This window comes from Tinamus guttatus, unplaced genomic scaffold (assembly GCF_059628265.1).
Source record: "Tinamus guttatus ecotype Peru unplaced genomic scaffold, ASM5962826v1 Tinamus_guttatus_pri_ptg000208l, whole genome shotgun sequence".
Classification (NCBI taxonomy): Eukaryota; Metazoa; Chordata; class Aves; order Tinamiformes; family Tinamidae; genus Tinamus; species Tinamus guttatus.
Genome location: NW_028288742.1, coordinates 4,794,798 through 4,819,403, shown reverse-complemented (window position 1 = coordinate 4,819,403; position 24,606 = coordinate 4,794,798). Strand labels below are relative to the sequence as shown.

The following is a 24,606-nucleotide window of genomic DNA, read 5'->3' as shown; positions in this document are numbered from 1 at the left end:
CCACTAGATGGGGGAGGTGACTGTGAAGAGAGAGGAGACAGAGCACAAAGTGCCGTGCGTGCAGCTCCGAGGGCGAGGATGTACAGAAAGAGATGGAAAAAAAGATCGCAGCAAAAAAGTGCAACACAAGCACTTCTGTTCCAATCTGGTTGCTTCATTAAGAGCTGTACCATAAACCTGTAAAGATGTCCTCTGTATTAAATTAAAAGAGCAAAATGGAAATACTTCTAGTTTGATCCTAATTTTCACTGATCATTTTCTTACTGGTTACTAGCACTGTTCAGATCAGTGAAAATAAAGCTTGCTTTCTTACCCTTCTGTTCTGAACTGTTCTAAACGTGCATCAAAAATGTAGAAACTTTCCTGGCAAAAGATACTTCCTCCCACCTCCCGAAAATCAGTCTCTGAAATGCCATAGAATTTTGACTCCAAAAACTAAATAATGAATTTATGCTAAGTGCTTACTTAGCCCAATTCAGAAGTTTAAAATATAAAAAAAGGGATGCTCATACATGAGACGCTCTCATGCTAGCTTTGAAGAAAGAAAATGCACTTAAAGTCAGTAGACTAGCTCGTTTTTCATTGGTAAAAATTTTATTGGCATTTCTCTCCAGTGGAGATTTGAGCTGTAAGTAAAAGGTTTTTTGTTGTTGTTGGTTTTTTTGGGTTTTTTTTTTTTTTTTTTCCTCTCTCTCTCTGAACTGCTTTAAACTAAGGCCCTCTTTCTTGTCACGCACAGACAGGGAAATACTGCAAGATGCTGGATTAGCTTGTTCGCTTTTCATTGTTTTCTTTTGTAGCAGCAATCCGTTTAGCTATGGTATGCTGAGTTTATCTGATTAGCACTTAATGAGTAAAGGGAATAGGGGAAATGTCGCCAGAGTTACTTAAGCCAAAGAAAGTTTTCAGTACCTTCCCCCTCTCTGCAAATACCTGAACTTTGCTGACCCTCCCTTGCTTTTGTCCTTGCACTGCAGCCCTTTCCCCTGTGAAAAGGGCTCCTGCTGCAGCTTGAGCTGTCAGAGCAGTGCTGCGATTAGCTGGATTTTGTTCAGTGCACATTGATCACAACAGCCATCCTGCTCAACAGGGTTTGACAGTCTGTCTGGAGCTCTTACAGCTTCAGCTGCCGCAGTTGTGCTGACTTTCCTGCCATACCCGGGAACATTTACAGAATAAAAAAGTAATCGTCTGTAGCAGGGGTGCTTCTAAAATAGATTTTAAAATTAAAACCATTAAGTATGACTGTAAGCAATAAAATGATTTATTAAGGTCAGAAGTGACATTTTAATGAGGATTCACTGGAGTTTGAACCATTATGTGGTATTAAAAAATTCAAGAAAGCTGAGATTTAGTAATACTTATAATCGGTGTGTGCCATACAGGTTGTGGTTCTGTTACTGCGATTAACTCGGTAAGTTTCTTGCATAACTCATGTTTTCCTCTGCACTTCAACTTGAGCCCCCTCTTTGGGGATTACTCTGTTTCAGTTTGACATTGCACTGTAAAAATTTTAATAGGAAAGTGAAATTCTGAGAAAATTGAGAGAACATCTGTGTTAGTTTATGCTGCTTAACTGTATCATAAGTGATTGCATTAGTTTTACACAGAAATGTAAAGTTGTCTTAATGCCAGTGAAAATAGGCCTGTGGAAGGTAGGACTGACTTGCATGGGGAATTGTATTTTGGTTATGCCTAGAAAGTTCTGTTGTAATAATTGCACAGCAATAAAAATGTGTAAAGTGAGTCATCAATAAAGCAACAGTATCGCTGAGGAAGTGTAATAGAGAGTAATGTTATTCTATGTTATATAATATTATATTATGTAATAACATTGAAAATATTACAAGCTTTACTTGCTTAACAGTATTTTTGACAGAATTTCTTTTCCCTTACGTTTCTTTTCTTGTTATCAGTGTCCCCACTCTCTCAAAATTAAAAAAAAAAAGTTACCATGGACAGATAGAATAGCAGTAGTGATCCTGTAAGAACAGCATATGCACAAATATCTTTAAATAATGTAATAATTAAATAATTTAAACATACAGAAACAAAGCTAGAGGTAGCGAAACGCCCCATGGCACCTGAGGAGGGTTGTGGAGACGGCGAAGGCCTGTTGGGATGGGCCCTTCCCACCACGTGGCACATCCCGAGGAGGTGCCCCCCGGCGCAGGCGCCATCCCTGGTGCGGGTCGAGGTCTCGGTGCCTCGCAGTGCTGAACACAACGGGTTGGGTTAAACCGCTGTCCATCCCAGAGCCAGTCGGGAAGTGTCGCTGATTTATGTGAATTGAATTTTGGAGGAACATCCCTGTTTGGTCACTTCGCTGGCAGCCCAGTGTCGTGTAAGCTTCTTGTTTCCATTATTGCTGTGTTTTGTTTTGTTTTTTTCCTACTCCTGAATGTGTACAGGTCATGTCAACCTTCTAAGCAGCCATCAAGGTGGAAGAAAAACAGGTGTTAATGAGTGATTTAGCTATTGAAATATTTTGTAATTTGCTTCAACAGTTTATTCAAATCGCAAAAAGTATGTGTGTGTGTTTTTTCTTTTCCCCTCTCAGGTTTGCAATTATGTGTGGCTATATGTCTCAGTTTGAAAGTGTACAAAACAAAATCAGGAATGGTTATCTCTTTAAGGTATGTGTTTTGTAGGGTTGCATTTGTTTTTTATATTCGTTTGCTTTTTTGTTCTTTTTAAGCTATTCCTGTAATTTTATTTCCTCATGTATTGTCAAAGATGGATTTTTCCAGCACTATATTCATCCTCAAAGGTGTATTTTGGTGCCCAGGTTAAAGAAAAGGAGTTATTTTTATGTACGTGCGTAGGTGATATGCTGACAAAATACAAGAACTGTCCTTGTTGACAGGGCATGGGGTCTTGCTGGACACTCCTGGGAGAGCTGTTAATTTTGTCTCAGCTGTCCCACATGTCAGAGCCTGGTAGGAGCAAAGCAAAACTGCTGTGATATTGTGTAAAAGGGGACATGTAACAGAGAAGTGCTGCTGCTGTTGAAGGATGGAGCTTAAAAGAAGCCTGCAGTTGGGCCTTTCCAGTGAGGTCCTTCTCTTGAGAACTATTTGCTGGATGCCATGCAAATCATCTGGGGCCATGGAGACTTTGGGGAATACAGTAGCATGAAAAAGTAGCTCTATGTCTGAACAGTTGTGGACAAACTGATGAAATAATAGGCTCGCAGGTCAGTATAATTTGGATATTTTACTGATTGACTTAATTAGCAAAACAGAGATATCTGGGGAAAAAATGGCTATTTAAGAGAAATTTATTTTGAGAGGCAAGTAGAAGTTAGCGATGCAATAATGTATTCTTTTATTCTTTGAAATCAGGTTAAGCAACAAGAGCTTTGTGCAGTGAATTGAGCAGAGAAATAAAAAACTAATGACCTGTAATGAAAATATTTTTAAAGAAGCACCTTATTAGATAGTTCCTGGGTTTTCTTGGTTCATTGTAGCAGAACCATTTTATTTCCTGTATTTTACATTAAAGCAACAATTTATTGCCTTATAAATCATACCATTAGGACAGAGATGCTCCAGGATGGCAGGGATTGGTGCTGGGTTGTAAGATATGTCCAAGGGAATAATTGCATTCCTAGAGATTTGGTGTGCTATTGTTTGATAGTGGTAACTATGCAGTTCATATAACTAAAGTTGTTGCCTTTCTAAGACAAAAGTTCTTGAGCTGTTTGGTCGACCCTTGTTGCTGCTCAGTCATGGTCTAGATGCAACACGGTTTGCTGCATGGTGTGCCAAGTTGCTCAGTAATTTTGTTTGTGGTTTTCCTTCATAAAGAAGGGTTTTGCTGATCAAAATAATTTTAGGATATTAGAACAAAATTAAAGCAGAAGAGAGCTTCAAAATTTGTGAATGATTTACAGTGAATTTCTTAGAATGTAAACACACTTGCCAAGCAAACATCTCAAGTGACACTGATTTTCTTTCTAATAGGAGCACCTAGACAAAGCAATTGAACTTAAGCCTCAAGATCCTTTTTTATATTACCTAAATGGAAGATGGTGCTATTCTGTAAGTTGCTTTCTGTATCTAACGTATCATTTGAGTATACTGGAAAATAATAATGCACTTGAAATGAAATATTTAGCATTTAAGATAAAATATATATTTATCGAAGTCGGTATTTTGTAACTAGATAAAATTATACATGCACGTTTCTGAATTTTATTTCCTCATTGGTGATATTAGCGTTGTCCATTTTTATCATGTGTATTAGGTAAGCTACATGAAGCAAGCTACATTCATATGGCCTTCACTGCTGTATTCGGGTTTCTCGTTAAATATATAAATGAAAAGAAACAGGTATTTGGAAAAGAGGAAACAACCTTGGATTTTGGAAGGGTTGTATTCAGCCCTTTGCTCTGCCACAGGCCGCCTGGGTGCCCTGGGGCAGTTAGCCCTAATGTGACTTCCTTGCCCACCTCTAACTAGTGACAGCAGGTCTGTGGCACAGTGGCTTGGTGAATTTCAGGTGAATGTCCCAGCAAAGATGCAGGTATACAATCTGTAACTTACCTCAAAATATCTGAGAAATACATTTTTGTTTGTTTGTTTTTGACAACGTATATGCTTTCTAGATATTTTGTTAATCACATAGTGATGAGTATTCACATATTCACATATGCAAAATTAAAATAATTGTTTGGCTTATATATTTAGGTGTTAGTTTTGTGGGGTTTTTTTTGTTTTGTTGTTCTTTTAATCGGTGATTTTGCTTGTAATTTGAGGGTTCCTTTATTCCTTAATAGCTCACATAGCTGTCCTTATCACTTCACCTTGCATGTTGTGCGGAATCTTAGAAGAAAATGTTCCTGCAAGGTCTACACTGTAAGAGATCATGAGGAGACCTGTCAAAACAGCAGCAGCCAGCATTAGGAGGACATCTCTTATTTCTCTCCAAAAATTCAAAGTTTGAGTGCTTCATATTAAAAGTCACATTCTGAAGCCACTGTATCCCTCTTGCAGTGGGGTGTTTCCTTGAAGCACATTGATTGAATCAAAAGCATATGCAGAGATGAGACGCAAGTATCCGTGTAGATTGGGATCAAGCGTTCAGCATGCCTTGAAAAACTGAAATAGTTCAGAAAAATGGGCTGCCCCCCGTGCACCAAAGCACACCAGCCTTTTAATTGCATTCACCAGGGGCTTCCTTCACTGACACATTCCTAGTTTTGCCTAGTTGGTGAGCTCAGGTCAATCACTTATCATTTTGAGTGCTCTAATTTGAGGCAGGTTGTTTTTCCTTCTGAATACTGAAAGCTGGTCTTGAAACTCATGCTTCACTTTCTGGAACATCTGTATGTATTTTTGCTGATCTGTGCAGGGAGACAAACACCTCTTCTGTTAGATTCTGTTTTTTAATCATCAGTCTTTTAAAATAATTACTTGTCAAAATTGACAACTTTAGCTTTGCTCTTCCTTAATCCAGCAGGTGCGATTGAGAAATTAATACTTTGAGGGCAGAAAAGATGGTGAAAGTTTCCTTTAACGCAAGAGTATTAACATACCTACCAGGGTGTTTACTTTTTTTTTCCCTCCACCTATGCCCCCGTGAGTTGGGAAGACATCATATGATGGTACGTTTTGACCAAGCAGGTATATCGGTATATATATCCGGTATGCACAAGTCCTTCCTCACACATCTTTAAAGTAAATAAATAAGTAAACTACCAGCGGGGGGCGGGAAAAAGAAGTGATTTCCAGCCCTGCCTCTTTGTTTTTCACCTACTCCCAAAGCCAGTCAGAGTGAAGTGCCTGCAGCCCAGTCAGAAGGAGCTGCTGGGGTGTGTAGAACATGGCAGCCTTTGACTTCATCTGCACTGAGACTGAAGGCAAGGTGATCTTTCAGCACTTCTCTCAGATCGTGTATATGGCTTTCAGCAAACTTTCAGTGACTACATTTTTCTTAGTTGATCCAAACAAGGTATGTCACCAGATTTTTCAAAGAGCTTTTCGTGCAGCTTTTCACCGTGACGTGCTCTGCAATATCAGCACTGCCTATGCAAAAGTGAGTTCCTATAGGCTGTCCTGTCCTATACCTGCTGTGCTGCCGTTGAGGGAGTCTCTGACACTCCTATACTGTGCTGAGACCAACAGTTGGCTGCAGCTTGCATCTGTATCAGACACTCCCAGATGTTTCTCATGGCTTGTTTTTTGTTTGAGCTGTCTCTTTTGGATACTCTGTATGTAATCTCCATATATCCCACTTGCTTCTTATTACACTGTTTGTGTGTTTTTCTTTTAATCTTGTTTTACTTTAGTGACAAACTCCACTTCCTGACCGAGGGATGTGTTGCCCGTTGTGCCCTATCACTGTGCATACGTCTTCCACCCTCACAGCCCCATGTGTGCAGTGCTTCCCTACTGAACAGCAAAGCTGCAGGTTAGCATTTGCTTCAGGATAGGGCCTGACCAGCATTTTTTAATTTTTTTTTTTTAAAAGACAAAAGTCAACAATACACCTAATCAGATATAATTTGATGTATCCATTGGATTGCTTCAGGATTTTTTTTCTTTAATTCCTAGATCCTGTGGCTGTCTGGATGGCCATGGCAAAATAGTAACCTGAGGCACGTAGGACAGATTTGTATGCTGTAAATAAATGAAATTTTGTTACATTTTGTTTCAACTTCTGGGTCTGGTCAGCTCCTTATCACTTTCTGTGATTTATTCCTCCCTGAACGATAGGGGATGGATGTAGTTTCTATTTTCTAGCACTCTTCTGGCTGACAAGTTGACAGTCAGGTATAGCATAAGAAACTCTAAAATGGGATGCTTTTAGTGTTATTACTGAGCTGCAATTGATTTTCTTGAATGAAAATCATTTCAACATACGTTCAAGCATAAAAATGCAGTGGAGGCAAACATCAAGCATTGGCTGATGGCTGAAATCTGTGCTCAGAGCCCACGTGCTCTGCTGGGAGAGCAGTTTGGTTTGCAGCCTTGTGCCGGAGCTGGCTTTGGACTGCCCGTTCTCTCCTTCCTCGGGATGACCCAGGCCCACCGCGAGCAGCAGCAGGTTGTTCGGGGCTGCAGCAGTTCTCCTGGGACCAGATCCCTGCTGGTGCCACTGCTTCGCGAGGCCGAGGGCTCCGCTGCTGCCGCGCGGCCCTCGGACACCACCCGCTCCCAAATCCCGTTCCTGACACTTGGGATTTTCCCTTGTCAGGGAAGACAGCTAGATTCTGTTCTAACTCGCTGATCATCTCAGGTTCATCAGAGAACTGCTTCTGGTAACAAAATCAGATAGGCAGTCTTTCTTCATAGATACCACGATTGGAAAAAAATTTCCTACGAGACTAACCATGCGTAGAGGAACCCACATAAAGCTCCAGTGTAGTGATGAGGAAAAGGAAAAGAATAATTAATGCATTTAGCAAACATAATTGAAGAATGTTAGAGATGAATAATCACAGAACCGTACAAAAGGTTGTTTTAATAGTCCTTTTTCCAGAGCTGATATGTACAGCTAACCAGTGGTAATTTGGTATAGGATAGCATTGGAGGTAATCTTGAGGAAAAGATGCCTAGAGAAGAGAAGGCTGAGAGGGGATCTAATCAGTGTATATAAATACCTCAAGGGAGGGAGTGCAGAGGACGGGGATGGTCTCTTTTCAGTGGTGGCCACTGATAGGACTAGAGGAAATGGCCGGAAACTGAAACATCAAAAATTCCATAGGAACTTAAGGAAAAATTTCTTAACAGTGAGGGTGACAGAGCACTGGAACAGGCTGCCCAGAGAGGTTGTGGAGTCTCCTTCTCTGGAGATCTTCAAAACCCGCTTGGACGCAGTCCTGTGCCACGTGCTTTAGGTGTCCCTGCGTATGCAGGGGGGTTGGACTAGATGACCTCTAGAGGTCCCTTCCAACCCTAAGCATTCTATGATTCTATGATTCTATGATTCTATACCATATAATTATGACTAAGATATTTTAAAATATTTAGTAATCAAATTGAATCTGTGGTTAGTGTAAGCAAAGCAGACTTTGCGAAGTACATATCTTTTAGGGAAGATTTCATGTGTTTAATATATGCTTATGTTGTTGCATGTGATTTAAAGCAAATTCAGGGTTGTTTGGAGATTTAGGTGTTTCACCTTCTTCACCTCTGGGAAGAGAGAGTGAAAACTACTTTGCTCGTTAAACCAACAGGAAGTGTTTATGGAAATGATTTGATTTGTGGTAAATTATATGTATGTATATTTTGTGTATATACAAATGTATGTATTATATATATGAATTAGAGCTTTCTTTAAAATTGTGTGAGCAATTATCTGGTAACTCTTAATCCCGATGCATTTTTTAGTGTTTTAATGTTTCAAGTAGCTTTTAAGACCGAGTCCCTGCCTGGTGAAGACTGAGGGCTGCCCGACCGCACGGTGACGCGTTGGGGCGCGGGGAGAGCGGCGCGTCCCGGCTCCCTGGAGCACGGCAGCCCCGGGAGCTCCGGCTGCCTGACCCTCGAGGGCCTTTGCAGGCTGCAGGGGCTCCTCGGCTGGCATGAGGAGAGAGTGTCTGTGGTGGGGGCCAGTGTTTGAAGGCTGCAGTCTGATTAGTTAATCTCTTTGGGAAGTGGAAGCATTGCCCCGTTCATATTAGTATATTGTAATAAAAAAATGAAAATTCTCCGAAGATATTTGAATGGATTGCATTAAAATTTTACTGAAGCTGGCTCAGTGTGAGGATTTGCCTTTATGGAAGACAGTTGTGTTGTGTCTTCAGTGAACTCTTACCAAGGAAGCAGTGCAGAAGGAAACCCTGCAGGGAGGCAGCTCAGTCTTGGCTGAGTTTTCAGACCCACTGGGCTGGCTTTGGTAGTACCAACGTGCTGGAGTCTGACAGAGGTGTGAATGGACAGGGTTGGCATCTCAGCGAAACCAAATAGAAGACAAAAACAGACTGCAAGCAGTGGATGATTTAGTTTATATCAGGGTTTTGCTGCCGCTCGTTCATAGGAGAAAGGTATGTTAGAGAAGCTTCTTTGCCACTTCCAATTTAGATGCAAAACATATAGGGGAGAACAATATTTTCTGCTTAAGTCTTCAGTGCAAGGAAAGGTCTGGTAGGAGAATGCTGAACTCTGGCTTTATGGTCAGCTGCAATTGAGTCCTGTGGGTGGTGTTTTTCTATTTCTGCACATTTAGGTAGAATAAGCTGCTGAAAACTTGCTGTTTTAGCAGGAGAAATCTTAAGATTACCTAAGGATGCTGGAAAATGATGTCCCCTCCTTGCCGGTGGCTGAGCTGGGTGGCCCTAGGGAAGTTCAGGAGAATAGTCATGTTTTTTCATCTCTGTTTCGTGGTTGTTGTAGTGGTTATTACCTGCTGCGTTAGTTATCTTGGTTTTTTACTTTCTGCTCTCCTATGCCTGTCCTGGGACTGCCCGCTAGGCGAAGTAATGCTCATGCTGAAGCCGAGGGCTCATAGCTCTGGTCTTGCTCCATCCAGTGTCTGTGCTTCGCTTGGTGTGGGCCTCCAGGTATGCTTCGCACTGCTGGAAATCGCAGCAGAAATTAAAATTTCACTAGAGCTTCCTGCACTGGGGTTTGTTGCATGTGCTTGCTCACACGCAGAGAACACTTCATGAAGTTGGTATAAAATGTGCTGTCATAAATTCATTTAAAAATAAAGACTCAGCTTGTCTCAGCTTAGGGAAAGGATATGATTTCCTGTACATGATTACTGCTCCAGGACACAGTTTTTTGTCACAAAGCAGTGCTTTTCCATTTGTTCCTGCTCAGACGTATTGGGAGAGAGGGGAGGAAAAAAGGCCGGGAGAGGAGTTAAGGGGTGGGTGGTTAAACTGTTGGGCTGGACTCATCTCACGTGTCTTTAGCCATCCCCAAGACACGTGTCAGATCTGAGCCAATTGTCAGCGCTCATTTTTTAGTCAAAAGAAAGAAAGAGGAAAAGTGGATGGTTGAGAACAGGCTCAAGTGGAGGAAGCAAGAAGAATTGCCTGATGGAAACGCTGCTGCCTGTCTATTGACTCTCCAAGGAGCCCATAAAATCGGTGTAAACTAGGCACTTAATTTGTAAATGGCTAGAGTTTGCTGCAATGAATTCATCAAGGCATCACTGTGCAAGTCTGAGGATGTAAAGCATTCCAGAATTATCTGACTACCTGCGTATTCCCCATAAAAAGTGTAATATTTATTCCAGTGCACATTAATGAAAACACACTGTAGCTGCAATTTCCTTTTAAATAATGCTTTAAATCGGTAGCTTTTGTAATATAGAAATGGCTGAGTATGTATAGAAGAAACCAGTACCCAGGGCAGATGAAATAAGAACTAAGACCTCAGTAAAATCATTCTGATTGAATCTTACAAGACAGTAATACAGCTGTTAGGAAGAACTTTTATTTTAAATAGCTAATTATAGCCCTTCATGGAAAACCTAAGAGTTCATTCTGTGTATGTGAGAATTGTGTATCTATTCAGATTATATATAGTGCCGGGCAGACTCTCAGAAAGCAGTATGAGAAGATTCAGGCACTTCATTTTTTTTTCCATCTCTTCCTTTTCCTCTAAGCTCACTGTATGTTGCCGAGATGAACCCGGGGATACAGAAAATCCCTTTCTGTTCCAAGAGAATATAGAGACCTATAGCAGTAGATTGGCCTGAAGAAAACATTTTTATAAAAAAGAAAAACCCAGAACCTGTGAGAAGCTAGGAAAGTGCAGCATGTGCATCTGTACTATTTATCTATCTATAACCTGAAATTTTAAGCTCTGTGCTACAAATTGTAAGGCACAGTGTTAAAGCATTTCAGTGCAAAGAGAGGAAATGTTTTTGTTTAAATGAGAACTGAGAGACTGGTGAAGAGAGCTTTTCTAAAAATGCTTTATTGCATTTATTGCTTTAAGATCAGGAGATCTGAAGGGGATGATGGAAAAAGAAATAAAGCTAAGCTGTGTTAGTATTGTTTATCTCCGGAATATTATTTTCAGTGTTTTTGAGTAGAAGACTTGCTGGTGACATCTAAGAAGCAGGGCATTGAAGCAGGCTGCCAGGACACCTCCTGTCTCCAAACAATGTTGCTCTTACTTAGAGTTTGTTGATGCCAAATGAGAAAACAGGGTTCCGTGCACTGTCCTAGCACATGCTCTCTTTGCAGTGGTATTTTTAAGGCAGTTTGCAGCAAGAAGTAAGGAGAACTTGATGCCCGCATAAAAGAGGAGTGTTCTGATTGATGGCAGTGGGTAGCTGTACGTTAGAGCGCAGACGTGTTCCCATGTTTTAGTATGATTAACTGTAATCCGCTGGGTAAGTTACTGGGTTCAGCACCTGGATTCAGAGAGGCAGGGGAGGTGGCAGCAGCGCTGAAGAGATTGTCATCCCGAGCAGAGAAGGGCCTTTTGGGCACGTGTCAGAACCGGAGGAGCTGTTGTGACCAGCTTCTGTATAATAAACAAACTTGTTTTACAAAGGCTAGGAGCACATTTGGATGGTAACAACAGCTTTTCGTACTGCTGAAAAGCATTGAGTAGATGGACTATCATGCTCTGCTATCTCTGTTTCTTGAAAATATTTAACGATTAAAGCAGTAGCCTTAGTGTTTTTTGTGTTTTTGTTTTTTTTCATGCTGCAGTCTTAGGATGCTTTATCTGTGTAACCTAAGCTTTATAGACTGGGATAATCTGTCAACAATGTTAGCATTTTGTAGTGTATTTCTACCTGTATATGCTTCCTTGTTATTGGGCTCTGAAACCAAAAAACTGTGCTTTAGATCGGCTGATTCTTTTGTGTGTTCTTTTGCAAACTAAGTTGTATAGGCAGTGCAGCAGCATAGGACAATATTTTATTCTGAATCTAAGAAACAATCCCCCCAAAATTCTCTTTTTTGTTCTTCCATTTATATTATAGGTAGCTCAATTGTCTTGGATTGAAAAGAAAGTAGCTACTGCTCTTTTTGGAGCTCCTCCTACTTCCACAGTAGAAGAAGCATTGCAGAATTTCCTCAAGGTAGGTCCTAGCCAAGGGTTTTTCTGTGTGGTTATTTGCCAGCTGCTCTGTGTGACTGTTCCCAGAACGTCTGCTCCACAGATGACTTTCAGTAGCTATAAATTCTAAATATCACAGGGCTGTCTAATATTTATTTTTTCCTTTCTATTTTAAAATTACTTTGGAGACAAATGGCTAAAGCTTTTCTTCTTTTAATTATGTTCTGCAAAACTCTTTAAGGACTTGCCACATTACTTGTTACTTTAATGTGAGATAGGTAATAGATGTGGTTATACATAACACTGCAACAAAGTGACCACAGCAGTAAACTGGTTATTTGCCCATTTTTGCAAGGGATCTAACAGGAGCAAGGAATACTTCTGACATGAAGCTCCTCTTTGAATTTCAGTAGAAGCTTTTCCTATTTATTTATTTATTGGCAGGGGGTGAGGTGGAGGCTAAGAAATGATCTTTACAGTGAAGGAGAACAGAAAGCTCTGTGTCACATAGGCTCTGGCCATTCTATATGCATGCAGAGTTACAAGCAAGTATCCCATGTGTATAAAATAAAGCTGTCTTTCAGTGTCTTTTATGTGGATCATTTCTATTTGTGAGGCTGAAAAATGGAAGTTTTTTTACATGATTAAGTTCAAAGTGTAAACTTTCATCATTATAATTACTTTCAGACAGTTGCTCTAAAGAATTTCACAAAAGCGTATTTTTGGCAATATCAGAAGTGTTTATTTTCTATATTCCTAGTTTATTTAAAAGTGGAATAATTTCTTGTATTTTAGACTACACAATATATTATAGCTTTCTCTATGTAAGAGATTTTTATCTTTAAGGTCATGATCCAAAGCTAGGAAAAATCATTTGAAATATTCAGTTAGCTGCAGGGCATTTTGTGGTGGGCTTGCAGACCTCATGCTGCAAAGCAGCTGTATTTTCAATCATCTTCTACAACAAAAATTAAACCATTTTCTTAAAGGCAATTGTTTGCGCCTCCTTTTAGATTGTTTGATAATAGACTATTACAGTGAAAGTAGCACTCCTGAGGTCCAAAACATGTAGCTTCTGTAAAGAAGCAGTAAATAAGTCGTTGAAAGAAAAATGCTTATATTTATTTACCTTATAAGTTCTTAATAAGTTCTTAAGCTTCACCCAAAGTGAAGAATGATGAGTTTCTTGTTTATTTCTTTGATGGAAAAATAGCTATTAATAATGCAGAAAGAAATAGTGTCTTTCAGCTCACTGTACAAATAAATATGTTTTGTTTTCTGTTTAGAATGATCCCTTGTCTTTACAAAGCATTTAGAAAGAGAGAGAGGCCTGAGGAGTTCAGAACATTTTTGTGTTCAATGTCAACATCTCCTGTGCCTGGTTTGGGCTTTTTTATTTTCCTTTAATGCTACATGGACTGTGATGCACACAGTAGGGATGATTAAGTCTGCTGTTTGAGGAAGCTTAGAGCATTACTAAGAATGTTATGCTAACCACATACATCTCATCACACAATATTGATGTCTATTTTGTTTCCTGTTTTTTGTTACTTAGGCAGAAGAAATGTGCCCAGGATATTCCAAGTCGAATTATGTGTATTTGGCAAAGGTAATCAGCTTCTTTAGAAAATAATGATTTGTAGACTCTGGTATTCTTACAGTGGCCTGGTTAGAATTTTTTTTTTTTTTTTTCTTCTCAGTGCTATAAAGATCTTGGCCAGAAAAACAATGCACTGAAGTACTGTGATTCTGCACTGTCAATTCTCTCAGTTACTAATGAGGTGGGTATTGAGAATGATAATTTGTTCTCTTGTGACTGCTTTGCTGTTTTTTAGTACTCATTATTACAGTGTCAATAATAACATAATGTTTCACTTTTTCCTTTGAACACAGACCCTTCTTTTCTCCTCTACTCTAGGCTGGCTCATCACAGTTGTCTGTATCAACAGCTGTAAAGAAAATCTTGGGGAACTGTCAGAGACTTGTCTGTGTCTAAGGCTGTCAGAGATTTGACGTGTGAATTAAGCTCTTTGTAATTCAACCCGTTTCATTAAACTGTCTTAAGCACAAGCAGCTGAGTGCGTCACTCTAGCTGTGCTGAGTGTTTTGCCTCACACCTACTCTTTCTCGGCAGAAAGTAGTCTGGATTTTAGTCCTACAATTCCTAGTTCGCCTAAAAACCTATGGTTTGATTATTGTCAAGGCCTCCCAGGGTAAACTGGATTAATTGCTTGTCTTTATCTTCAATTGCAGTCTAGTTAGACCCACTTCTTCCAGTTCCAGTTACTGGTTGTTAGTTTATTTTTATAGATGAATGTTATTTTTTAGATCATTTAGAGCATTGTTGTACATGAATGTGAAATTTCTACACATATTGGAGAGATTCAAAGTGGTTTAATCTCTCAAATGTAACCCAAGCCATGGCAAGAAGATTCACTCTTGCTGTCTGATCTCATGTAGAAGCAAGTTCCATAATTAACAACCTATGACTGGAACTGCCTCACCATCCTAAAGCATCACAAGTTCAAACCTGAGCTTAGTCAGCCTAAGGGACCCCCTTTGAGCATAGCAGATGTGGCAAGGCGGGAGAGAGAGAAAGGAGAGATGTGATTCCAGAGAGGAGTTGGCCCTATCTCATTCAGTTCTTTGAAGTTAAGGAAAAGGCCATTAAATAGTTCCATAGTTTGACTGACAAGAAGTGCAGTGTGTGGAGCACTAACATGTTTGTGTGAAATCTTCACGCTGAGAAGAAAGAAAGACCATTGCCTACCTCACCAGCAGCTGCTCCTGGGTGGCCTCTCTTTTCTGCCCAATTTGGAGTGCATACCAGTCATGACTTAAGCAGTCACTGCTTAACTTCACTGTTTCTTTAAATATGTGTTGATGTAGATATGATTTAGTAATCCCTTCACTCTATTCTTTGCTTACTCTTGCAATGTACCTTCAGTTTGCCCTTTTTTTTTTTTACAGAACATGGGAGAGATTGCTATCAATTAGCAGTAATTTTGTGCCATATTTCTCTGCAAAATAAAAATTAAAAAAGTAGGACCAGTGGTTTAAGGGGAAGAATATGCAACTGAAACTGGTTGAGCTCAGCCAAGTTTGTGTATATTTGGACCAACTATGCTGATGATTTTTTGTTTGTTTGCTTTTTCTGCTATAGGCTACGTAATATTGCAATGAACTCTGAAGTCAAAAAATAAGGCATGTAATTGTGAATGCTGCCGAATAAAATTGCAAATACATATATCATAGAAATTTGTAGTGGAAAGACTGCGTGTGTATAGGAAGCTGGAAGTCATTCAACATATTCATAAAGATTCCTCAAAATATACAGAGATGGCATAGGATGGGGTTCATATCTGCTAAGATTAGCTGGCCAAAAGTCACTAGAGAGAAATATATACCTTTAGGCCGTCATGTTAATGGGAGACAAATCCTGCCTCCAAACTCTAGACATGAGCTGAAGCCAATCTGGGGGTATTTTGTTCCTGGAAAGGGAAAAGCCGTATTTCATTTCTGAAGTGCTGACAGACCTGAAAAGGCAAGGGGTTGCAGGGAAGAAATGTAGGAGCAATCTGGAGGGTGCATGTGTATTGTGATAAGCAGAGTGGTGGTGAGAATAAGAATTATACTGGTATGTGAACTGAAAAGGAGCAGCAAGTAGCCACAAAAACTCTTTTCTTCATCTGAAGAGGACAAGATGATCTGTCCCCTCCTGCTATGACTAACTTTATAGGTATCACAGATTTATCTGATTTGGCTTGTTACGTGTGATATTTTTTGAGATAAGTTTAGGAACATGACTGCTGCGGGTGCTGTTAACTCCAGTCTCACCTGCATTATAATATTGTGTATTGCTCTGGTTACCGTGTTTGAGAAAGGCTCTCTGATTTTTGGGAAAGATGCATTGGAAATGCAGTTGTCCAGGGTTTGGAGTTCAGCATAGGAATAACTTTTAGCTGAGGGAAAGAGGGAAAAGGCTGTGATAATAAAGGGGAGGGAAGAGGCTGTAATAGGAGATTTGGGGGAGACAATAAAAACAGATGCTGGTAAAGTGCTTGGCTTGACTACAGCCCTGTAGAAGGTGGAGTTCACGGACTGTAATAGCAAATGCAGATAAACAGCAGTCTGAGGGCCTCTCCAGTTTGCCACGGCACAGAATGTCAAGGCTGTCAGCAGCATAGTAGGTTGTCACAGTCATGCTAGAAATCTGAGAGTAATCACAGTTTCTCATGTGATTTTTTTTTAAACCTCTCTCTCTTCAGGCAGGGGAATTCCTTTATTGCTTTTTAAATGCTGGCTTCTACTGAGAAACATATATATGTATAAAGGCATAGAAGCAGCACTAGACAGAAAGACAAAGTCGCTGGAAAGGTGCCACGTTCAGAAAATGTATAGCATTTCATGATACAAATCACCCTGCAGCACAAATATGAAAAATAATAGTCGATAATGGTTTAATTTTTAGTGTTTCGGAGCATTCAGTTTCCATTGACTTTGGTGGGAACCAGAGGTACTTGGCATCAGTAAAACAACCCATAGCTCATTTTAATCCTGAGGCCAAATTCTCAGCTGGGCTAAGTCAACGCACTTCCCTGACACTCTTCTAGGATTCATTTCATGTAACATTTCAAATAAAGTGCGATGATTCTTGTCTCAAATGCTGTATCACATCCAGTTACCCCTTTTGTGCGTCAGTTCTACCACTTGCAGAATACTTGCTTAATTCCCAGTGGGAGAGGGGCTTCCAAACAGAGTTAATTCTTATTAAAGAAAACAAATCTGATGTCCGGTTTCAACCCAGTGATAAAGCAGAATACCAAAGCAATTGTCAAGAGAGAGACAATTTATTAAGAAAGATTCCCATAAGTCCTAGTATCATTTTTTTTAAAATACTCAGTTTGGCACATTCTTAATTAAGCAGTATGCATATATGTGTGTGTGTGTGTGTGTATATAAAATATATATGTAATATATATTATATATATATATATATATATGTATAATATTTTTTTTTCTCCTCTTGTCAGGGCATGTCCAGGACACTTGGTGCAAATTAGACCTGGAGAATGAAACCAAAGTTAGAGTACCATGTGAAAGGCCGTTCCCTTTTTCCTCTCTACTCTAAACAGAAAGCTCTGAATCGTATAGCTTTTCCTTGGCCGTAAATATTCTCGTATCATAGAATGGTGCTAAATGGCTGGAGGTTCACAGGACATTAAATTGTCCTGCTTTTCTCTGGTTGCTGGCCAGGTGGATAACCTCAGGGTCCTGGGAAACAGTCACCCTTCAAAAAAAGAGCTCCTAATGTTCAGGGCTGCATGTGAGTTATTGTCAAGTGTATAATAGCTGCTCTGTTTATCCAATAGTCCTCGCAATACCCGTTCTGAGACTCTACTCATTGCTTTGTAATGCACTCAGAGGCTTGGTGAGTGTGACTACATAAAAGGCTGTTGAAACCAGATGTGGCAGACTACTGGGATGGAAAAAATGACATTTTTAAGCTTGGGGAGAAAAATATAATTTAAATTTGAAAACATGAGCATTGATCTTGCACACAACCTCAAGGCTCTTGTCTCTATGACATTGCTTGAAAATTAATCTAAAAAGCAGCAGTTGTTCTACAAAAAACAATGTAGTCTTGGACTGAAGACAATAAAGCAGGAAAAAAACCAAAGCACATTTATTTGCACTGAAAAAAGTCTTATTTAAAATGCAGATGAAAACCTCGCTTAAGTTGAGACTGTATTCCACAATATTATTCTGGAAAAAAAAAAAAAAATCTTAACAAAACACTCCCTCCTCCCCAGTAACTAAAAACAAAGGAGGTTCAGAACTGAAAATTATTGAAAATATTACAGATATTACAGAAACTGACAGTTTTGACTGACTTTTTATGTTCATAGCATGGCAGGAAGCATAGGCTTGGTAAGGACTCTGCCATCGAACCCAGTGACACTGGAAAAGCCTGAAACTCTGTAAGGTCATAGAGGTGTATGTAGCATTGCACATTGGTATGTGTGGTAATGGCATGATGTTTGAACAAGAATACAGCTGCTGAGGAAAAATCATGTCTGACATTTTCTTATATTTTTTTACTTTACAGTAATTGAGATTCCAAGACACTGATTTTCTTTTTGAATATTGTCTGTAAGGAAAAAGGGATATAAGAAAGGGATAGTAAGGGGCACAGAATATAAAATTCAGCACCTGTCAGTTGCTTTTGTCAAAATGGAGTATTTAGATACCTTTAATTTCACAAAAATCTTCCAGGATAGGTGTTTTCCAATCTCAGCACTGATTCTATGTAGCCGACCTTGCTGAGATTTTTCCAGTAGATCTCATTTGAAGCTGATGTGGTAATCTGTATTTCTAAGTAAGATTCTGACAGGAGGAGAAGTAATGTCATTTTGTTTTTAAAGGAAAGGGTGCAAATTGTAACTTATTTGTGAAGAAACCACCCATTGACACTATATGGCTAATTTAGGTTAACCTTCCGCAAAAATGTTTTTGTTTTCTCATTAACCAGAGCATTTTCTTTTCTATCTTCCCTTTTTCCCCCCTATTCAAAAACATATCAAATACAGATGTTACACAAAACAAAATGTGACTGTTTTCAGAGGGTATTCTTTCACTTAGATTTTATGTACATTTGTTCTCAAAATGCCAAACAAAAATCCATAATGTTTCAATTACAAAATAATGAAGTTATTCAGATTAGTATTCATTTTTAAATTCTAGACTGTTGTTTTCCTAATAATACTGTTTTTGAAGTTCAGTAAGGATTTCCTTAAAGCTACCACCAACCCTAAATTAAAGTATCTTTTGAATATTCTGTTTGACAAAAGATTGTTAGCTGCTTAAACAAAAAACCTTAACTATTACTTTAGTTAGTGCTGTTTACATGGAATATGAGTTCCTGAAGCTTAGGAAACGGACCTGACAGAAACTCATACTAAAGGGATCCGTTTTCAATCTGTAAAATGCTACTAAAATGAGACAGTTGTAAAAGCGCTGCTAAAAGAATTTGAGAGCTCCTATACTTTGCGTTAGTTAGCTCTTCATAGAAGACGGTCTATTTTTCTCTCTTACTGATCACTGTGCTTTACAGGCTGCATATTTTCAAGTTCTTGGCAAAAGATTTGTTTGCGTAGTTTGCTCTTTACTCCCCTCCTAAAAAAAGATTTCAAAAAGCGATGAGGATTTTGGTTGCTCAGTGGTGTAGTAATTTCATTAATGTGGATAAAGTCTATTTAACAGTAGTTAAATATCGAGTTTAATGTATGTATGAGGAAATGAACCCATTTATTTCTAGCAACATCCTGTCAGAGAATCATCCTCCCCTGGCATGCTGAGGATGAGGGGATAGCAGGAGAGAGATTCACGGAGGTGGCAGCATATATATATATATACATATATATATATATATATATTTTAACTGCGGGAAAGGAAGCTTCTAGAAGTTTGAAATGCATCATCCCGGAGGCAATGCAGAGGGTGAGGGTGAGCGGGCATCTTTCGGAAGAGGCTGCAACGAGGCACACGCACACGGACACCCACGGTGCAGCCTGTGCAGCAGGGAGCGGGACGGAGACGGGGGGAAGGTGCCGCGGTGTCACGAGCAGGGGGATCCTCCAGCACCAACAGCTCCTGTGTGTGCGCTGAGAACAGGAAGAGGCTGTGCGGGAGGCTCTGAGCTTCGGGTTAGGAGAGCATCTGCTGGCGTGTAAAAATTCTGCCCAACTGTTAATCATTAAAAATTGAATTCAGTTATTTTGTAACTTTGCAGCAGCAATCCTAAAGCTAACTGAACTAGCAATTCGTAGTCATTCTGATAGGAAAAGGTATCTTTGCCATTGTTTGAAGTGTAATCACAGTATGTTGAATTATTGTCCGTTCCATATTTTAAAGCTCTGTTTGCCTTGACGTTAAAAGCTCAGAGAAGTCATCTTTCATTCATGGAGGAAGATGCTGAAAATAGGAAGCAATATAAAAAGCCCTGACTTGTCACATGCAGCAGTTACACAGAAAGTTGCAAGTGGATGATTGCAATGGTTTATTGAAATATCCAAGGGTGAAAACAGCAGTAGGCAACTAAGTATAATATAACACGTACTGCATCCACACCACGTGTGAGAAGTTGTGGCGAAGTCGAGGAGGAGGGAGAGCGCACCACGTTCCCTAGTGATTTATATTGCCGGAAAAGGCCGTTACCCCTCGTACTCGTGCGGGTGCCTCTGCTCTGGTCCAGGCTTCCTCGTGGGGAGGTGAGGGAGCGATGCAGCCGTGCCCAAAGCCGGGCCTGCCCCAGAGCCGGGCCTGCCCCAAAGCCAGGCCGCCCCTCAGGCCCTCGCGGCCCTTGCCGAGAGCAGAGCGCGGCCTAGACCACCCCGGCGGCGGCGCCGCTCGCTGAGCCGCCGCGGCCCCGCCGCCCGCGCTGCGATCGCGCGGGACGCGTGTCGGCTCGGTGTTTGGCACCCGCCGCGCACAAGTATGTTGTAGTTGGCGGCTGTAACCGTTTTGGCTGTGGTCGTGGGGGTGTATCAGTTCTCTGTTGACAGTCGGGACTTTGTCAACAAGTGCACGCACATGCGGTGCCTGGGCCCAGTGTGCTTAATGCATAAGGAAGCAATTAACTGAGATGGAAGGTAAAATCATTATCTTTTTGCCTCGGTCCTAATTGCCATATAATTTTTACATGCATGTTTATGTGACTATATGTGTGCTTATGTATGTATAAATGAAACCTATTAGCAGAAATTAACTGTAAAAATATGGGCTGCATGCAGTTAAGCCAACATTCCCTTCTTCCCACCAACTCTCTCCTCCGTCTTGCTCTTGTTCTCAATTCCCTCTCTTCCCTTGCTCAGTCCCCAGCTCCCTGGTCTTTCTTTTCTGTGCATATCCCCTGTGAATGATGAAATTAAAAAGTAAATAAGAGGCAGAAACGTAGTCACTGACCCTGCAATTCTGAATGCCCTTTGTGTGATGGTTTGCAGAACGTTTTGAACCTATATTCACCTCAGAAAATGATGTGAGAAGTGTTTGAGAAGCGTAAGCCCTGACAGCAGAAAGCCAGGGTTGAAAATGACGGGGTGTTCAATGAGAGCTAAGCTCAGCCTCAGGCTGAACAACGGGGAACGGGGTGCACGCAGTGAATTCTCCATCTGACTCACACGCTGCCCTCTCCCCTGCCCCACAACGCAGAGGCATCAAAATTGTTTAAAAAAAAATCAAAACAACAAAAAACTTTTAGTGTTTGTTTCTAGAAAGCCAGAGACCGGGAACAAAATGAGGAAGAAACAGGACTTGACTTTGCTTGACTTTGTGTTCCCCCAACAGTCAAGATTTGGGCAGTAATGGTGGGACTGGAGAATGGCATTTAACAATTTTGGGGCTTCTCTCTTCTTTTAGCGTGACACAATTCTCAGGAAGGGCCCTACTTGCAGGAGACAATAGTTTCCTTCCCAGCCCATTCTCAGCCTTTCTTTTAATTTTTACACTTTTTTTTTTTTTGGATTTCCAGCTGTGTTTCTACTTTTGAATGGAAGCTGCTAGCTCAGTTAGCACAGCACATTAAATCCACAGCAATTCACAACAGTAATTCCTGCCTTTTCTGGTATAGTCTTTCGTAATACTGGCAACTCAGAGGTGGAGAACTCTACATGCTCTTTCCAGCTTCTCCTTTAACTAGGTCTTAGAACAGTCCTGTTTTTATTTCCTTCATTTTCTTAAGCCCAGAGGATGATTCAGGAAATTGCCCAATAGATTTGGGACTTTGCAACTCCCTAAAACTCATTGCCCGACATAATAGTTTGCTTCTAAGGAAAAAGATAATTAGGCAGAACTATTTGGAGATCCGTTTTTAAAAAGTTATATTGTGCAAAGTGAATGAAGAATTTTGTGAACCCATAAAATACGGACCTCAATTCCTTAATATATGACAAAACCTATATCTTTATTATTTTTGGCTCAGAAATGTGTGAAAAGACTAGGGCCAGATAGAAGCAGAGAAAGCCTTTTTCATTTTTTTTTAAAGCACGGGACAGTATCTCGCTTGTTACTTTTATGTTTAATGGAATTTAGAAATTGTTTTCATGGGCAGCAATTGGTACGGGGGGAAAAATGTCTTCCCTGAATTAATTGACGTAGTGATGCAAATTTTGTGGGTTTTCCAGTTTTTATTGAAAGGCATGGACTGCAGCCCCAAGCAGCCCACAGTGACATGGAATTTAAGGGGTGCAGAATTCAGTGCGACATTTCCTTCTGCGAGAGAGTTTTGGCAAGTGCTTTCTAGCTTTACAGTGTGTGCCTTTTAGAGGCCTCTGATAAATGATTAGGCAGATAGTTTAGCATATTCTTGCCAGTGGGAGCAAGGCACTGGCTCTGAGAGAAGTGTCCAGCTAATGTATTAATGCCTTAATGCAGAGCAATAATATAATATAGTTTGACGTATCTGGCATATGGTTTCTCTCATCTCAATATTCTGCTCTGTTCCTCCATGACATTATAGACAAGTAACCAAAATAAAGAGAAGCAGGAATTTCTTCACCCGTGAAATATATTTTAAAATATCCTGTATTTTGTTCCAGCTCTTTGGTTGATTGGATAATGAAGTGATCCTGAAATTCAGTGGTTGCTTCGCTGTCTGTCTGTAGTATTTTCTTTCAGAAATGCTTGTTATCAGAACAAAAAAATACTTGCACAAAATTTGTGATGCACATATGCCCATGTACTGTTAAATACGTGCGGGTGCAAGTGCTGGTTGCTTGGACCCTTACCAGTTTGCAGGTATGAAGTGCTAACTTCTTAGAAATGTTGGTTTAAGCCACGGTCTATTTTGCAAGCTAGAAATTTTGCAGCAGGAAGTGGATTATATCCAGGAGACATTACAAAAATAAGTACAAAAGTAGTTCCTTTTTTTTTTTTTTTTTTTTGTACTGCTGTTACATGCTCATACACACGTACCCAAATGGTTTATATGAAGAAGCCAAGACATATGTCACTGGAGGCTGTTGGAAGAGTTGTGTGGGTCAGGTTTTGTTTTGGGGAATAGCTCTGCGCAAACTGCATTTACGCAGCAGCCTCGAAGGAGCCTCCCCCTTCTCCCCTAGGCGATAGGGTTCAGTGTCCGCTCTGACCACAGCAGATTTCCCACCTCTTGCTCCCACCCCAGCTCCGCTCTGCTGTGAGCCCTGTAGCGTAGGCAGAGCCCACGTGCTGCACCATGGGAGAGTGGGATTTTATAGGTAGGTCTGGCCATACGCACTGAAAACATAATCTCATCTGTGCCTTTAATTACATTTCCCAATATTTCCTTGATAATTAGATAATAAATGATTAGGAAACGGTGCAGAAACATCCATAGGAAAAGTGGGTTGTGAGCTTACGTAAAATATAAGACATGGCAAAACTGTACGGAGAGTACATGAATAAAAGTTGCGGCCTGAGCTGAAAGCTTGCTGCTCTGCTGAGAAGGCTATTTGTGGCTAACAATTTAAGTGCTTTAACAGAGCTGTATAAGGGGGGCTGCCATCTGGCTCCTGTTTTCACTTCATACTTTATTTTTTGCGATTGCTGATAAATTAACTTACTATGCAGTCTTGTACACTGTGTGGCTATTACAGTTGTACGTTATGTCTGTAGTTGGTGAAGAAATGCAGATAGGCACGTAGCAGTAGGCAAATCAAGGGATTTATCCGAAGTTTATGTATGATGGCCTGTCTCTTTCAGGATAAAGAGACCCAGAAAGACTTGGAGGCTTTACTTCTCACGCTGAAGCTGTGACCCTGTGCACTTTTAAATCTTCTTGCTGTGATGAAATTATGGGATCATGATGAAAATCTGCAGTCGCTCGGGACTGCAGCTAAATTCCAGCTAAGCAGGTGGGGAAACTGTCATCGATTTCAGTGGATTTGGATCATGGCCTTTAAGTACCTGGAAATTGTGATATGAAAATAATTGTATTAATTTCTCTGAATATTTATAATTCTTGTATTTAAGTGTAATTTTACATTGTTGACACTGTGAATTTGATTCTCTGAACATAAAGTCCACTGCTGGCAATGGACATATTGGGGATTAGAGTGAAAAATGCATAGATCTTACTCTTTAAAAGATTAACCAGCTAAAATGCAATGCCAGCATAGAACTGTGTGTAGCAAAAACAAAAAATATATACTTTTTATTTCTATAGTAAATTATATTTGTGTCAACTGATCAGCACAGATGTGTGCAAAGGGAAATCATGGATGTTTTGTTTACGCATTTACTCTTAAAAAATTAGAATCTTGTTGAAGTTAAAGAAGAAGCTGTTGCCTCTACTAAGATCTTTTTACTTTAAATCTACTGTTTGTTTTACATGGAAATATAAAAGCTTTATAAATTAAATACCGAAGTTATATTTTACATTATTTGTAACCTCAATAAGTGAAATATTAAAAATAAGACCAATGATATTAAGAGTTTTGGACAAGTCTATTATATTTGTGATTTTTAATGGATTTTTTTACTGAGACCTCCATAAAGCTTGTGAATCCTGGCTATTTCACTTTGAAATACTGCCAATTGTGGTGGTGTTATTGTGTCTTCTGAGGACTTTCTCCAGCATCTTGATTTATCTTTAACC

General features: G+C 40.0%; 1 protein-coding gene across 1 annotated transcript in view; it reads left to right on the top strand.

Annotated features, from left to right (window-relative positions):
* Window positions 1-24,237, top strand: part of RMDN2 (regulator of microtubule dynamics 2) — a 41,337-nt gene extending 17,100 nt beyond the window's left edge. The window contains exons 5-10 of the mRNA XM_088524182.1: window positions 2,561-2,636; window positions 3,966-4,043; window positions 11,899-11,997; window positions 13,531-13,584; window positions 13,676-13,756; window positions 23,712-24,237. Coding sequence (XP_088380308.1) covers window positions 2,561-2,636; window positions 3,966-4,043; window positions 11,899-11,997; window positions 13,531-13,584; window positions 13,676-13,756; window positions 23,712-23,765 — 442 coding nt within the window. The 3' untranslated portion in view covers window positions 23,766-24,237. The remainder of the gene's footprint in view (window positions 1-2,560; window positions 2,637-3,965; window positions 4,044-11,898; window positions 11,998-13,530; window positions 13,585-13,675; window positions 13,757-23,711) is intronic.
* Window positions 24,238-24,606: the final 369 nt, after the last annotated feature.